The sequence below is a fragment of the Rhincodon typus genome, chromosome 9, assembly GCF_021869965.1.
Source record: "Rhincodon typus isolate 14 chromosome 9, sRhiTyp1.1, whole genome shotgun sequence".
NCBI classification, from domain to species: Eukaryota; Metazoa; Chordata; class Chondrichthyes; order Orectolobiformes; family Rhincodontidae; genus Rhincodon; species Rhincodon typus.
The window spans coordinates 51,706,254-51,723,388 of NC_063340.1; the positions used below are offsets into that span (position 1 = coordinate 51,706,254).

At 38.5% G+C, this 17,135-nt stretch overlaps 3 protein-coding genes across 3 annotated transcripts in view; 2 read left to right on the top strand and 1 right to left on the bottom strand.

Moving 5' to 3' along the window:
* Positions 1 to 1,290, bottom strand: part of LOC125484065 — a 14,564-nt gene extending 13,274 nt beyond the window's left edge. Inside the window, exons 1-2 of the mRNA XM_048601323.1 lie at positions 1,282 to 1,290; positions 1,109 to 1,229 (exon numbers count right to left, since the gene is read on the bottom strand). Of these exons, the coding sequence (XP_048457280.1) occupies positions 1,109 to 1,229; positions 1,282 to 1,290 (130 nt within the window). The remainder of the gene's footprint in view (positions 1 to 1,108; positions 1,230 to 1,281) is intronic.
* Positions 1 to 17,135, top strand: part of rps6kc1 (ribosomal protein S6 kinase polypeptide 1) — a 182,266-nt gene that overhangs the window by 28,725 nt on the left and 136,406 nt on the right. The gene's annotated exons all lie outside the window — the stretch shown is intronic.
* LOC125483995 (ribosomal protein S6 kinase delta-1-like) lies at positions 1,395 to 11,635 on the top strand. Its single transcript, XM_048600987.1, has 4 exons — positions 1,395 to 1,554; positions 2,276 to 2,311; positions 8,492 to 8,612; positions 10,705 to 11,635. Exons 1-4 carry the CDS (start codon positions 1,453 to 1,455, stop codon positions 10,713 to 10,715), a joined length of 270 nt encoding a protein of 89 aa, XP_048456944.1. The 5' UTR covers positions 1,395 to 1,452; the 3' UTR covers positions 10,716 to 11,635.

Genomic DNA, 17,135 nt, shown 5'->3' on the forward strand with positions numbered 1-17,135 from the left:
CATCCCAAAACCAGTCCAGCTCGTCCCTGCCTCCCTAACCTGTTCTTCCTCCCACCTACTCCCTCCTCCCACCTCAAGCCGCACCTCCATCTCCTACCGACCAACCTCATCCCGCCCCCTTGACCTGTCCGTCCTCCCTGGACTGACCTATCCCCTTCCTAACTCCCTATCTACACTCACCTTTACTGGCTCCATCCCCGCCTCTTCGACCTGTTTGTTTCCTCTCCACCTATCCTCTCCTCTATCCCTCTTCTATCCGCCTCCCACTCTCTCCCTATTTATTTCGGAACCCCCTTCCCCTCCCCCTTTTCTGATGAAGGGTCTAGGCCCGAAACATCAGCCTCTCTGCTCCTATGATGCTGCTTGGCCTGCTGTGTTCATCCAGCCCTGTTGTCTATGTTCTTTCTCTTTCGTTTATGTAATAAATGTGTGTTCTGTTGTTAAAGAACCTTGCTGCCTCATACAAATATGCTTTAGTGACTTCTATAGGAAAGATATTGTTAAACTTGACAGGATGCAAAAATGATTTACAAGGATGTTGCCAGTACTGGAGGGTTGAGTTATAGGGAGAGACTGTGTAGGCTGGAGCATCGGAAGCTGAGGAGTGACCTTATAAAATCATGAGAGGCATGGATAGGGTCCTGGATAGCCAAGGTCTTTTTTCTCAGGTGGGAGAGTCCAAAACTAGAAGGCAAAGGTTTAAGGTGAGAGGGGAATGATTTAAAAAGGATCTGAGGGGTAACGTTTTCATGCAGAACGTGGTGCATGTATGGAACAAGCTGCCAGAGCAAGTGGTGGAGGTGGGTACGATTATAACATTTAAAAGTACCAGGATGGATATATGCATAGGAAGGTTGAGAAGAATATGGGTCAAATGCTGGCAAATGGGACTAGATTAATGCAGAATATCTGGTTGGCATGGACGAGTTGGACGTAAGGGTCTGTTTCCTTGCTGTACGACTCTGACAGGCCACCACGTTAACTAAATAAACAAAAATAGTTAAACATACATGAAGGCAGATTTCATACTGGAATCTGACTTGTCCAGCAGTACCAATGAGATAGGATCATTACTAAACGTTTTACCTCTTGCATAGTAAAGCATTACCTGGAGAAAACGACCTAGCTATGAAAGTGCAACTACAGGAGCAGCAGCCTTCAATCCGTACCAGAGCCACCCTTGTAGAAGTTCCGTTGTGGACACAATTGCAGCAAACCGAGATTGCAAACTATAATTATCCACACTGTAAATTTTAAAATCAGATTTATCCAAATTGAAGCTGAACACATGGAGAACTGAAAATTTATAATAATGAAAAACAGTGTCCACAAGGAAACCCCACGGAACAGACGTATAGGAAGTAGGCGGTGTATGTAAGTAAATGAGGAAATGATGTAAAAAGAGAGTACCCACCTTAGTATAGGCGTTCTGCCTAAGGGGGATGACAGATAATGTTACCGCAGAAAAACAAAGGGGACCTGGTTCGCTTCTACACGATAACCGACCCAAAGAGACACAGGAAAGGCTATACGGTTTATAAAGTGACGGCACGGGTGGGTTCATCATGTGAGCATGGGGGGGTGGAAGGGAGATGCTGTTTGCAGCTGAGAGCAGCCGCTGGCCAGCCCTGGGCCAAGCTGCACCGGCTTCAGCCCGAGTTCTAAAAGAGAACGAGCCCTGGACAATCCGAACACGGGCCTGGGGAGAGTGTGAAGCTGTCACGGTGCAAAAGCAGCTCAGCCCCTCTCGATCGGCGAGCATGTCATATTAACTGCCTTAGTTTACAGTAATGCAATCTGTGCAGTCACATGAATAAGTTACACAATTCATTTATTTCTGGTTTCAGCAGTTGTAGAGTAAGGTGAATTTGGTTGTGAAGAGCTTTTTTTTACTGTGTTTCGGACTCGGCAAAAGCACTTGGTGCTGCCTTGCTCATTCGTTTTTGCTTCGGCGTTTCCGTGTTACTATATTTCAGCATTACGTCATTTATAATGTTACAGTCTATCATGAACTTGATTAATTTCTGCATCTAAGTTAAAATTGATGTCATTTGTCTGTCTGCAATTGTACGGGTTCGTCCACATGAGCTTGTGCTGTAAAACATCATGATGAATAACTAGTAGTGTTTTTTGAACAGACAATGTATGCAGTTTGCAGTTGGTCGTTCTTAATTCATAGAATCCCTTCAGCGTGGAATATTGATATTTCATGATATTTAACAATCTGCTGGACTTATGGCATTTCTCAGATTCATTTCGTTTTCTTTTTGAATAGATTGTTTCAAGAAGAAATCCAGAAGAAGTTCAGGAGGTAATGAGCTGTTGAACATTGACTGTGTTGATGTTATGGCTGTTAAATATCTGGTATAATTTATTTTTTATGGGAGGATTCTGTGCAAAAGATTAGAAATAACAATAAAATGGGAACAAACTGGAAATAATAGTCTTCATTACAGTTGGAGGTGGAAATCATGAAAATCTTTGGCCATGAAAGTTTGGTATGTTGTGTATGCAACTAGAAGGAAAAATACAGGCTTCCTGCTCACCTACAAAGAGTCCAAATTAACCATACAAAAATCATTTCATGAACCCTCCTCAAATCTGGTTTATAAATTTAGTTCCTTAAATGTGATAACCATTTATTTTCAAATCATTCCTTCTCAGTAGGAAAACATTTTAGAAAACAGTTGATCGTCTGATGGACCTCAGTAGCAGCATGTCATTTACTAGCACAAACATGCAGCATATTATTCTACCAGCAAAAGACATGGCCAAAGCATGATGTAAGGCCCTCATACGTTTTGACCCATATTTCTTCTTGTGGTAGCCTTTAATAATAACCTGGATTTCATGGTCAGCGGTAAAGCAAAGATGCTCGCCACTGATCTCAGAGAAGGTGCATTATTCCTACTTTCTGAGGTCTGTTGAGTGTATTCTCAATATTAACAACCCAAGGCAGATCTAACAATGGAATATACCCAATGGTTGTTATTAAGGCAAAGTACACTACCAAAAATACTGCAAAAACTTTACCCGTAAAATGTATGCAATTACAAATGAACTTGCTTATGTGGACCTGTCTGAAAATGTGATAAAAGAAATGAACAGCTCGCTCTGTCTTGACTTCCAGCAGTTGACCAGACCACCTGTTCCCCAAGCTAGCTAATTGTCCTATGAGACAGCTTTTTCATTTGCTCTTTCCATACAAATAAAGCTATAAATCCAAGTGTAGACATTATCCGGTCTCCAGCAAATTTTCAGTTTGACCACTGGCAAGCATCACATGTTCTCCACTTTGGTTTGAACAATTGACTCATTAAGACTTACTTGTATCTCTCTGGAAAGAGGCTTATCACTAACTTTGAATTAACTTTGACCTCAACTTTAACTTGCTTTCACTTTGTCATCCAATCATCTGTGTAATATTTACACAGCACAATTCCAAGCTATCTCAAATTCAGCTGATAGATACTGTGTCTGCTTTAAACAAAGCTTCAACTTTTTCAGAGTTACTTTGACAGTTCAGTTTATCACTGCTGAGTTATAATACTTGACGTAAACATTCTATCAGCAAAGTACAAACATTTTAAAACCGGTGACCTTTCTAATCATTAGGTCAGCTCCAGACTTAATATTTAATTTAACTTCATTTTGGCTAACTTAGCAAATTTTAGGTTAATATCTACAATTAGATACCAAGAAACATCATATATGTGACATGGATTTCCCCTTCCCGATGTTGGTTTGAATCTGGCATCAAGGGAATCTCCATGTGCATATCAGCAGTGAGATCATCAAACGGTAAGTGGGCAATAACATTGAAGTGCACTAAAAGCCAGGAAAAAAGGATGAAAAATGTTGTCATTATTCTTCAATATTTATTACATTTTGCAGAGAGTAAAATAAACAGGATGCATGCCTAGCATTGAGTTAGAAGCCAAAACCTTATTGACAAAGGTTAACAAAGGAGTTGTTTCAGTGTTTTTTATTATAATGGAGAAATTTGATAGACTAATTTCCTATTTGTGCACTATCATGACTAGAGACATTCTTCAATGATAAACCCAATTATAGCTCATTCAAGGAGATTTTTTTTCGCCGGGAGACAAAATAACAATTCAAGAGCAAATTCTCATCAGTTCAGTGATTTCTAATTGGTGATAGTCTAAGGGGGGTTCAAGCAGTATGCACAGTGGAGAAGTCTAGAACCACTGAAGGCAAGTCTGGTTAACTGCAAGTTTATGGATTCAGGAAGTTGCTGTCAGTTTCAGAGAGGGCATGATAATGAATGCTGACAGTCATAGCCTTATGACTACTGAAAATTCTGATCCTTTGCAACTGCTTTCCAAAAAGAAAACTGCCTAGGAGATGCCAGATATGTGGTCTCCAGTTTCGTCATCCACATCAAATGTTCAATTTCACTGTCACTCTACTTAGGTATAATATTGGTGCACTGTGTTCAGTGAAAATGATAAAGTCATCATACTGTTAGATAACTCATACTGCATTTTACTTCAATTGTGTAAATTCACTTCTCAAAACATCATCTTTCTATGTTCTTTGTACTCTTAATTCATTGCTGATCTTTCAAGTCCCTTGCATGCTTTAGTTAAGAAATTATTTTATTTCCTTTTGTATGAACATTTCCAGCTCTGATAAATTGAACAGCTGCTGACCTCTAAAGAAAACAATAACATGTCCCTAATTTCCAGTTACTCATAAATTTGATTACAAGATAAATGAAACTTGCAATATATTTGTTGAAATTAATTATCTCTAGTCAACTTATAAATATCTCTAAAATTTCAGAACTAACCCCAAACCATTTATTTAAAAAAACTTATGATCCATTTCAATCCTAAAAGAAAGAACGACTTACATTTATATAGATCTTTTCAAGACGAATGGACATTTTAACTGTATGTTTGATGTATATTTTGATGTATAATGTAGGAAATGAGATAGCTAATTTAACTGAACAAATCCCCACAAATACCAATGTGATAACGACATGATAATCTATGATAATTCTTTCAAAGTTAGGCTTCCTCTGGTTAGAGTAGATATGCACAGTTTGCGCTCACTTGATCTTAAACATTGATGCAAGAATCATCTCCATCGTTAAACGTCCTTTGGGGGAAGTTCTGTATTCCCTCAGCATTTCACTATCCCAGTTCCAGTTAGCTTATTTCATTCCTTGGCAGGTGGGGTTGGTGAAAATGTAGTTCATATGATTAACAGAATAATTTTGGATTCCAAGATCACCTTTGGTGATGTCAGTGATATTTGAGTCAGACTTTTCATCAGGAATTTATTTTTCCCTTTCATTTCAAAAAAACTTTAGGTTTGATCAATTACTGGGCCTTAATCATCAGGAAAACTCTAAATCATAATCTTTCATGATGTCACTTGCACTCCTGCACTAAAGCAGTAACTAAACACAAACGTGAAGAAGGCAAACATGTCATTTGTCTAAATACCATGTTGCTAACATCAAAAGTGCTCTTCAATGTTGTTGTTTTACAATATTGAATATTAAAACACAATGCAATGTAAGACCACTGAAATTTGAATAGAAGGGTGAACATAACAGTCACTCACTCCAAGCAACTGTGGCGCATCACCAAGCGGTTATTTGTGGAGACATATTGGCAAAGACGAGAAGCAGATCATCTGTTTACCGAGTTAGCCAAGAATGGGAGAAAAATAATGAATTTTTAAACAAAAAATATGAACTGCAGATTTGGTGGAAAAATGGCATGTTAGACAAGAAAATGCTAAATCTTAAGCCTTATGCTTTTGTATTGAAATCCTTTATAGTGCCTAATTATTCTCGCTTGGATTAACATCTTGGATTCAGAAGCTCGGTGCAATCTGATCAATTCACAGATTGGTGTGCCTCTGTGTGAGAAGAGGAGTGGGTGGGAGATGGTGGATGGGTTAAGGGGACAGAAAGGCAAAAGAACAGCTGAATCTAAGGAAATGGCTAAAGATTGACAAAAATATATAGGCAGATTACTAGTGATTTGATTAAATTTCACAAGGTGAATGGAGTTGTACATATTCTTTCAATTGTGTTAATACATGGAATTTACGTTTCAGTTAACTGAATAGTTAATCTAATTACTACAGTCAACCAATCAACAAAACAAACAGGGAAATGAAAACACAGTACAAGCTACAGAAATTTTCATTAATCTATTTAGTGTTTTGTTTAAATTGCATTTCTAGTACTGGGTCTGTTCTGGTCATCGATAAATGGAGGACAAAGTTGAGCCTTGGATAGACTACAATGAAGTTATCACATTTTTTTTAAGTTTTGGGGAAAAAAGGGTAGTTTACAGGTGATTATTAAACTGTACAGAATAGTAAAACTAAACCAAAATGTTCTTTCAATGACTGTATATGCCAAATCAAACTGAGTAATTATGGTGTGTACTTTGTAATTATTCAAAAAAAAGGATTCTATGTTAGGTTGGCTGTGAATTTCTTCTGAGTTAGGGCGACTCTTGTATGTTTTTTTTTCATTATTCATTCACGGGATGAGGGTGTTGCTGGCTAGGCAACATTTATTGCCCATCCCTAGTTGCCCAGAGGGCAGTTAAGAGTCAACCACATTGCCATGGGTCTGGAGTCACATGTAGGCCGGACCAGGTGAGGATGGCAGTTTCCTTTCCTAAAGGACGTTAGCGAACCAGATGAATTTTTCCGATAATCGACAATGGATTCACGGTCATCATTAGATTTTTAATTCCAGATATTTATTGAATTCAAATTCCACCGTCTGCCATGGCAGGATTCAAATCTGGGCCCCCAGAATGTCGTCTGGTCTCTGGATTAACAGTCCAGCGATAGTACCATTCGGCCATCGCCTCCCCAGTGATAGTGATAGTGATAACTCTACTGTCTTAAATGTAGGTCTTTAGACGCATAACTTATTAACCGAAAAGCTGTAGAAACCCTAGTGGTTATTTGGTTGATGGAAGGTTGGGGTGATTGTCTCTTTAGGTTTATGCAACATTGTAACCAGCCAGTGGGAGGTGATGGAGAGTCCACAGTGTTAAGTGCATGCTAGTTTTCTGTATGTATGTTTTTAGAAAGTGCTGACTTATTTTTGGGTTTTGCTTTTTACAGATCTGGCTGAAATCATAAACCCAGCTTATGGGGAATGACAGGAACAATCTTGCCCTTTATAGTCGTGCAGACCAATGCACTGTTGCAGCATTCTACACGTTTTATGCATGAAACTTAAACACTATTTCTGTTTCTTTACAAATATTTTTGTTTGTTTGTTTCATATAAAAATATTGTTCTTGAGCTTCTATAATGCTATCTACCAAACTATTTTATAGGGACTGATCTAAAGTTATATACTTAATTCACCGTAAGTTTGCAACAACAGTGCAATGCAATTTTTTATGTACTTGCCATCAAACTATGGTACCTTGTGGCTCACTTAATCTGCATAAAGTTAAAGTTGCATTTCTTACCTTGCAATCCAATATCTGGAATTGAACTACTTTGCTAACTTAAATATCATATATAAAATATAAACAATTTTTATTCCCATATTTTCCCAGTTCAATTTTCCTGCGCATCATTTGCAAACTGTTCTAATCCTGATATTTGCTACACATGCAGTATTGCAGTTTTAAATTATTCAAGTAACTTGTTACAATCCAAAGACTTCAAAGTTTCTAGCTTTTAATCAATGAGCACATTAAAGAAAAGCATCGATTGGCAATAATGAACTGCTTCTTAGTTGATTTGTTAATCAGTATAACTGAAATCCTAAAATATGTGGTGCATTTTGTTGCCAAGGGATTTTTTTGCATACTGAAGTTTTGGACTGGGAATAAGAAGTTGGAAATAAAACCCAGGAGTTTGCACTGTTGGCTGCATTATTAAATTTTGTAGTGCAATTTTTTTTGAGTTTCATTTTCATTTGTATTCTAGTTGCATATTACTTCATTTACAGATTTGGGAATAGCTGCTATCTGGATTTTGTCATTTCTCTCTCAAGGCATCATGCTGGGGTGTTATTGAATACGCTTTGCTGGCCACTTTTAACACCCGAGTCTGGACATCGAATGCCAACAGATTATTTGATTTTTGAAGGATGACTTGGCCAAGACACTTTGTCTCTACCAGACCTCCATATTTGTTAATGGGTGTCACAGACAGACAAAAGAACCAAGATTCCTGATTTGTTTCTTCCCCTACACTCCAGGACACTTAAGCCAATTGTAGTTGGTAGCCTAGTTATGAATGACTAACTTGACGCAGACCAGGAATGGAACTTGGGGACAACTGGTCTGATTGACTTCGTATCGCTTTGTCTGATAGATTTAACCACTGTTAGGGTAACTCCAGAACTTGTATTCAAGTGTTTTTATTTTCTCTTTGTCAATGTAGCTACTTTACTTGACTGTGTTGAAGTGGAAATAGTCATATTGGTTTGCTAATAACTGACTTTCCCCCCTTGTTTCAGATAGTAGTTTGGAAGCGTTACAGTGATTTTAAGAAACTTCACAAAGAGCTCTGGCAGCTTCATAAAACTTTATACAGGCATCCAGAATTATTTCCACCTTTTGCTAAAGGAAAAGTTTTTGGTAAGGCAGTTATGTTTTCTTCCTAACTATTTGCACAAACACAGTGCCAGAATTCTGTTTCTGCTTTTACTGCAAAATTTACAGTGTCAGTGGAATTGACACTTCTGTTTACAATGGAGAGTATGTTGCTGTATATTCTTAAAGTATATTAATCTTCACGTACAGTTAAACCCCTGCATGTGCTTTTCAGTTTTCAAATTTATTTGTGTGGTATGAAAATACTGTACAATAAAGTCAGAGGATATGGGGGTCAGAGGCAAAGTGGCAGAATTGATAGAAGGTTGCCAACAAAACAGTAGAGGAGGGACTCAACATGGGAAGTGTTGTTTACTGTTTCAATAAACAATCTGGATGGTGCATTCAGAAATCAAATTCAAAATTTGTAGATTGTACTAATTTGAGGGGTATGGTTAATACAAAGGAAGAATGCCAAACTAAAAGCAGACTTTACTAGGCTTGTGTATTCAATGTACAGTTGACAAACTTTAGTATGGGCGTGTTTCAGTGGTGTATTTTAGTGAGCAGGATAAGGAAAGTACAAATGTCTAGTAAAACAAATGTATGTGGAGTAGAGGACGAAAAGATCCAAGGAGACTATTTCAGAAATCATTACAAGTAGAAATGCAGGTTAACAGAGCTTTTAAAGTTGCACACAAAACACTCGTGTTCATTGCTAGAGGAACAAAATTGAAAAGCACAAAATTACATTAAATGTTTAGAACCTTGTTTTGACCACACTTGCAATACTGTCTCCATGATACAAAGAGATATTGACAAAGTTTCATAAGAGATCAACAAAGCTGAAACCAGAGCCGAGAGGTTATATCCATCAGGAGAGACTGAACGAGGTGTTTTCTTCAGGCTGACGGGGACCTAATAGATACCTTTTAAAATTATGAAGATGTTTGATCAAATAGACGTAGAGAAGGTATTTCCTCTAGAACACAAGAACATAAAGAAATAGGAGCAGGGCGACACCATTCAGCCCCTCAAGGCTGACCTGCCATTTGGCAAAATCATGGCTGATCTGCTGTACGCCTCGACTCCCTTTTGTGCCAGCTCAGCATAGTGCTTAGCTCTGTCCCTGATATTTCAAAAGTCTATTTACCTCCCCTTTTTAAATACTTTCAATGATCTAGCCACCAAAATTCTAAGGTAGAAAATTCTAGACATTCATTCCCCTCAGTTTTACATGAGTGTCTCCTCATTCTGTAACTGTGTGCCCTAGTTTGTGGTTTATCCATTAGTGTAACATCTTCTCAACAACTTGACTGTCAAGCCCCCTCAGGGTCTTGCGTGTTTCAATAGATCACCCCTCATTCTTCTAAACTCTAATGATTAAAGGCCTAACTTGTTTAGCTGTTCTATTGAAACCTTTCATCCCAGGGATTTAGACTAGTGAATCGATTTCGAACTGCCCTTAGCACCAACATATCCCTTTATTAAACGCAGGGATCAAAACTATGGACAATATTTCAGGTGTGATCTCACCAACATCCTGTGCAGTTGTAACAAGACTTCCCTGTTGTATAATCCAACTCCTAACAATAAAGGTGAAAAGTTTATTGACTGTCTTAAAACTTTCTTACTTCATTACTAGGGATCAGAATGTAAGTAGTCACCAGTAAATCTAGTTTGAAAAATAAGGGGGAAACTTCTAAAGAATAGTTAGGATGTGGAACTTGCTACCACATGAAATAGTTGAGTCAAAGAGCATTGGTGTGTTGAAGAGCAACGTAGATAAATATATGAAGGCAAAAGGCATAGAAGGAAAAGAAGCCACTTGTGGAGAGGGGGGGTGCAAATAAGATATCATTCTGAATCATTCTCATGTATCCTACTGGACAGCTGAAGCCTGACCCAGCTGCAATTTCCGTTTATTCAAAAAAAATTTGACCTGATGCCACGTTGCTCACTGTACCAAAAAAAGACATAATTTTGTTTTGTTGCGGAAGTTTATGGGAAGGTTGATTTTGTTCTCACTGATCCAACTGCTTGGTGAAATGCAGTGGAAATATCTAAACCTGAGTGTCTTGAGAATAGTGAAGTACCTACCTGAGAAAAATGAACTTTTTCACTTTTTTTATTGCAGTGCCTACTTGAGGCAGATTTAGTACTGGCATGTGCAGAACTGTACTCTCCAGAAACTAACTGTACCTTAACTCCAGCTTCAAGAAAAAAAATGGCCTGTTGCACAGAGTGATACATTTAATTTCTTGCGGTACTCATTCAGTAATAACGGTGGCTTGTTTGTGTATGCTTATTAATACAGAATTACAGTAGTTTTGGAGTGTACCCTACACTAACTAAAACTGTGTTAAGACTGTTTGAACATAATTCAGATGGGACCATGAATGTACTGTGACCCAATTTAAATTCTTGAAAATGGTCATAACTCTTGATTGAAAACTGAAAATTTGCGGATGCGGAGAAGACCTGTGACAGCAGGAGAGGGAGACAGAAGACATGTGAGAATGGTGGCAAGTAGAGGAGGAGCTGCCTTATGGTTCACAACCACAAAACATCAACTTTTGACTCCAAGATAACAAGTTGTAGAGCTGGATGAACACAGCAGGCCAAGCAGCATCAGAGGAGCAAGAAAGCTGATGTTTCGGGTTGAGACCCTCCAGCTCTACACCTTGTTATCTCAGATTCTCCAGCATCGGCAGTTCCTACTATCTCTGTAACAACTTTTGACTCCACTTGGAGTGTCCCCGTCTCTTCTCCACCTCCTCCAACCCCGCCCCCTCCCCCCTCCAAACCCCACAACCGACCCACAGACCCACCCACCATCACCTCCACCAAAAACCCGGAAGCCCTGCCCTGTGCTATCACAGTCATTCATGTCTTCGACTCATCCATGTAGATTTGGATTTTGGGCTCACAGTTGAAAGATGCCTGATGGACTCCACTGATCTGCGACGGGTCATCAACTTTGTTGCTTTTTGTTGTTCATTTCGTAACTGCAAAAAAGAAAACCTTCAAGTGAATTTTACATAAAGCTGTTCAATTTCTTTGACTTCGCTCAATTTGTTTTGAACGATCCTTAAATTACTCATTGTACAATTTATGGATATTATTTCAATGTCCAGTTTTCTCCATAGCTAGTTTGGTCAAGAAGAACTACATTTCTGTTGCACATTATACATGTTAAATGTGGGCTTGCACTGTGAATTAAGGACTTCATTGTTCTTACTTTGCTTATCCATTATTTGGTAAAGCAACCATCTTTTACAGCAAGAGTTTTTATGGAGTCCCTAAAGTGATGGGATATTTGGTTGCGTTTATTTTTATCCTTAAGAAACATTATGATAGAGTCTTTAAAATGAATGGCTTCACTTTATAGCAGGATTGCTTTTTAAAAAATATATTTTGGAAGTCAAGTTAGATTTAAAAGAAAACTGAGAACTCTCGATCCATCACTTGTGTTGTGAATGGGGAGCCAATTTCAATGTTCAGACTGAAGACTTCGAAAACAATGGGACTGGACAACAGAAGGGGTGGGGAGGTTGCAAGTTAGGAAGAGGTTAGAGAGATGACTAGGTGAGGAATGGTATCAGCTTCATTTTTTTTCTTTTTTTAAACCATTCCCTCAGTCAGTCAGTCAGAACGAATATTTTTTTGTTAGCATGCAGCTGTCATAGTTCACTGAGAATGTAATTAAATATATCAAAATGAAGGAACCGAATGGCAAGGTTTTCTTGAGTGAAAGAAAGAGGAATTTCATTGCCTTCTATCCCAAAAAGATTAAAATGCAGCGTCAAACACAAGCACAAACATCTATATTAAGCCTAAAAGGAAGTTGGGATGATGTTGTCTGTGCAGATATCATTGAGTTCTAAGTGACTGGTTGTTTTACCAAGCTGCTTTTTCAGCAGGCACTCAGATATCCAATTCTAACTTAGACTCCATTTTCCTTGTCTCTTTGCTGCTCGAAAGCAGCAGTTGAAATATAGCTCTGTATGTATTTTGGAGTCTAGTTCCATTGTCATTTTTTCCCAAGCTGGATAATCTGAAAGTGACTTTTGTTGTAATGTGTAACTTCTATAGAGGTGTGAATCAACTGTGAGATGTCATTCTGCGTTTTGGTGCCTGTTTATGTCAATTTTGGCCCAGAATAATCCTAGATAACTGATGATTTCATGAGCTTGGTTCAATCTGGTCAGGTAATCACAGCTATTTTGAGTCAGTACTCGTCCTTCTTAAAAGTTACTTCAATCTGTGAACACCTCGGATATTAAAATCAAATGATGGAAATTAAGTATTGGGTCAGAAGAGATGTCAGAAAAAGACACAAAGAAATGGGGATCAAAAGAAGGATGGAGGAGAAGTAATAAATAAAATTATCAGACTAATTATCTCTCAGGAGAAGGAGTGTGTGGGGTAGAGAGAAAAGGAAGATTTTGAAAGGGGGATAGTGGTGGTGATGAAGGGTTGGATGGCACTGGGCCAGAACCAGTTTGGTCTCCATGACCTTTTCCTTTCTTGTTGATGGTGTTATAGAGGGTGCCTTTCTTGTTCAGGAGACTACTTCTATCCCTTGTTCTGTCCCTAACTTTGTTTATGGGCCTATTGTAGGATATTTATACAACAGGTATTGTATTCTTTCAGAGTGTGAATGATTCCAGCGATTTGTAGACATTTACTCCAAGGACTTGTATTCATCTGTATTTAACGATTTGTAATGCATTCTTTTGCCTTGTTAGCCTTCTTTAAATGCATTACTTCATAGTTCACTGAATTGATCTTAATTTCCCACTTGTACCCCCTTGAAGAAGTCCGTTGACTTTTTCCTGCATCCTAAAGCTTTCTTGTTCTTTATCAACCACATGGCCAACTTCTGCATCACCTGCAAACTTCTTAATTGTATACCTCACAGATCATTGATATACACCAAGCAAGGAACCTGATACTGACTCTTTTGGAAGTCTATTGGAGACAGTTTTCCAATCATGTAAATACCTATTACCCTATGTTTCCTGCATCTGAGTCAATTTTGGATCTGACGTGCTGCTTTATCTTGACTCCCAAAGGCTTCACTTTTGTGACCAGTTAGCCTTCTCGAAAATTTAACGTAAGTAACATCAAATACATGAACTTGCTACCACCTCAAAATTCAATCTTGTCTAGTTAGTCACAACCCTCACTGAACAAATCTGTACTGAGTGTCGTTGATTGATCTGTATCTTTGTAAATGAATGCTCACCTGTTAATCAGAATGTTTTCCAATGATTTTCCTGCCACAGAGGTCATACTGCTTGGTCTATCCATTTGTCCTTTTTAAGAAAACGATAGTGTTATTTGTTCTCCAGTCCTCTGGTACCACACCTGTAGCCATAGAGGATTGGAGAATGATGGCCTAAGCTTCTACTATTTCTCCTCTTGCTTTCCTCCACTGCCTAGCATGCATTTCCCCCTGGCCTTCGTCTTTACCTACCTACACAGGTGTTAAACACATAATACGTGTACTACCTTTTTAATTCCATCATCTTGCCAGTGGCATTTACAATAATTTTAAGTTTCAAAAAGGGAAAGACTTTTATGAAAGGTACTAGATGAGTAATGGGCTATTGATTAGTTTCCTACTATTAGAGGTTAAAATCAATTTATTCATTTGTTATGTGAAACTCCCTTGTGTATTTTCATTTGTATGTTAAAAGTTCATGGGCTCAGGTTTCAATCTAGAGCATATAGAGTAAGCTGACATTTCAGTGCAGTAGAGAAATGCTGCACTGTTAAACGTACCACCTTTCAACTGTTTCAGTCAATTGAGATCATGTATGACTATCCCAGCAGGCACATAAAATTCCATAACACTCTGAAGAAGTGAAGGGATGTTTGCCCTTTTCTGCCCAGCGTTTATCCCTTGAACAACATCACTATTTTGAGCTAGAGATAGTAGGAACTGCAGATGCTGGAGAATCTGAGATAACATGGTGTAGAGCTAGATGAACACAGCAGGCCAAACAGCATCAGAGGAGCAGGAAGGCTGACGTTTCGGGCCTAGACCCTTCCTCAGAAAAAAAAAATTCTTTTCTGAAGAAGGGTCTAGGCCCAAAACATCAGCTTTCCTGCTCCTCTGATGCTGCTTGGCCTGCTGTGTTCATCCAGCTCTACACACTATTTTGAACCATTTGTTTATAATTCATCTTGTCCACTATTGTATAACTGTTTGTGGGATCTTGTGATGTGTTTCCCACATTACAACAATGATTAAACTTTATTTTATTGGCTTTGAAGTCATCTGCCATGTCCTGAGACATTTGAATATGTTATATAAGTAAGGCTATGTTTGCTTATGCTGCAACACTATGGGGAGCGTGTCCTGCACATGTGCAGTGGAAGTCTGAGTCAACAGTTATTGCATTTGAGCCAACAAATTGGCTTGACGTGTACTAGTAATACTGTGCAGTCCTCAACCAATCCATTCTGCTTATCATTTACCAACTGTTCCCTCTGTTAAAGATGTTTCTGATGATTCAGTGGGTGCTGAAGATCTCAAATCAGAAAATTTAAGCAAATGAGATTCTGAATTTTCAATGAATTAAGAGACTTGAGAATTAAACGTGATTTATTTTGGTAAAAATCAATTTAAATTGTTTTGAATGAAATACTTAAGAATACATTAAATCAGGTTGGCTTCCACGCAATCCTGCTGGGATTAGGGGACCAAACATCATCCATCTGTGATATCTGCAGTGTGAGAGGTTCACTGAACACACTAGGAGAGAAAAAACATATAAATAAACTCCTTTTTTATTATAGATTGCAGCAGTTTAATCAGTGGGAGTGGGGCTGTTGTTCCTGCTGTGGATGCAATCGTTTCTTTACCTTGATATCATTGCAGAGATTTTGCATCTGCTGCTGACACTGGGTGCCAGTGTGGGTTCACTGCACATGTGCATCTGTTCCTGCTGCATTTCCAGTTGCTGGTACGTGTTATAGCTATAAATAAATGTTCTTTCTATTCAAATCAGAAATAAAGTAGAAAACAGGTTAGAAATACTGGCACCTAACAGTATTAAAGCTCTGATACTCTGAAGTGAAAAAGACTGTGACCATTATTGAATTGTAAAATTCACACTGAGACAACAAAAACATTGGCTTTCATGAACTTATGCCTGTTCTAAATTTAAATAAATCATTCAAGACTTTTGCAATCCATTTAAATGTTCAATTTCATTATGAATAATTGGTTTAGGAGGAACAGTGAGATGATGATGGTCTCCCCTATTGTTTCAGCGTGGAGATCAAATTGTTCACTGCATACGTTGGTATTATCACATGTGATGCTAAACAAAATCGTGATTTTAAGATCTGACTATAAGTATTGTATATGAAGCCATTATTGGTGGGTGATGTCAGTGGCCTTGTGCCGTGCCCACTTGTCCTTTAGCAACCTGTATCTATTCTCCTCAAATGCTGAGATTGCTTGATGACAGAGATTTCTCAATTTGGACCATTGGGGATTGTTTTTCTCTCACTTAGTGGGGTTCAACTTTACACACACTGACTTTCAGAACGGTTGTATCTGATTTTGGGATGTCTTGTGGCACTGGCAGAATAGTGCCTTTGATGTGGAGGATTTCTCCATGCCAACCCAATGGAGTTGCACTCTAAACATGTGCTTGTTACTGGGTATGCAACAGATTTCAGGAACTTGGCAGTTCAGGAAATTGTTCCTAAATTTGATGTTCCAGCTAGACCTTAAGTAGCAAAGGAACAATGCATTGTATGAAAACTCTCAGTCTTAGAGATGTAATGCAAGAACCACAACCTCATAGACTTTGATCTTTTTGACACCAGCTCCAAGCCTGCTCCAAAGTCAATGGTTGAGTCTGCTGATTGCTGAACTTGCTTTTGCCAGTTAATGGGCAGTTTCACATCTGAAAAGATGTTGTTGGAAAGAAACATCCCCGGTTTGCAAATTTCCGACCTGAATTGAGAAATATGATAAGTGATTGTGGAGTATTGGAGTTTGTGCTGAGGGTCTATTTTTGAGGGAGGCCTGAGTCTTTGAAGGTTCGCTTCTGCATTGAACTTGTACAAATAGAAAGGAATCAAGACTATTGTGACAGTCATCGTGGTATTTCACTTCTCCCCACAATGGCGAAAAATTCATGCAATGGTAATTCTCCATAGGATTGTCACTCATCGTACAGACTCTGTGTATGCAGAATCCCAGTGTGACATTTGTGCTGATGAGAAACATTCATTGTGATCAAGTTCAAGCAAAATTCTGCAAACAGAACAAGGAACCCTACGTTATGTTTGTTGACCTGACGAAAGCCTTTAAATTATAGCTTTTAACCTGACACCTTGTCAAATGCCTTCTGGGAGTCCAAGTAGGCTACATGTTATCTCTTCAGAGAGTTCCAAAATATTGGTTAAACGTGATGTCCCTTTCATAAAACAATGTGGACTCTACCAAGAGATAACAAGGTGTAGAGCTGGATGAACACAGCAGGCCAAGCAGCATCAGAGGAGCAGGAAAGCTGATGTTTCGGGTCTGGACCCTTCAAA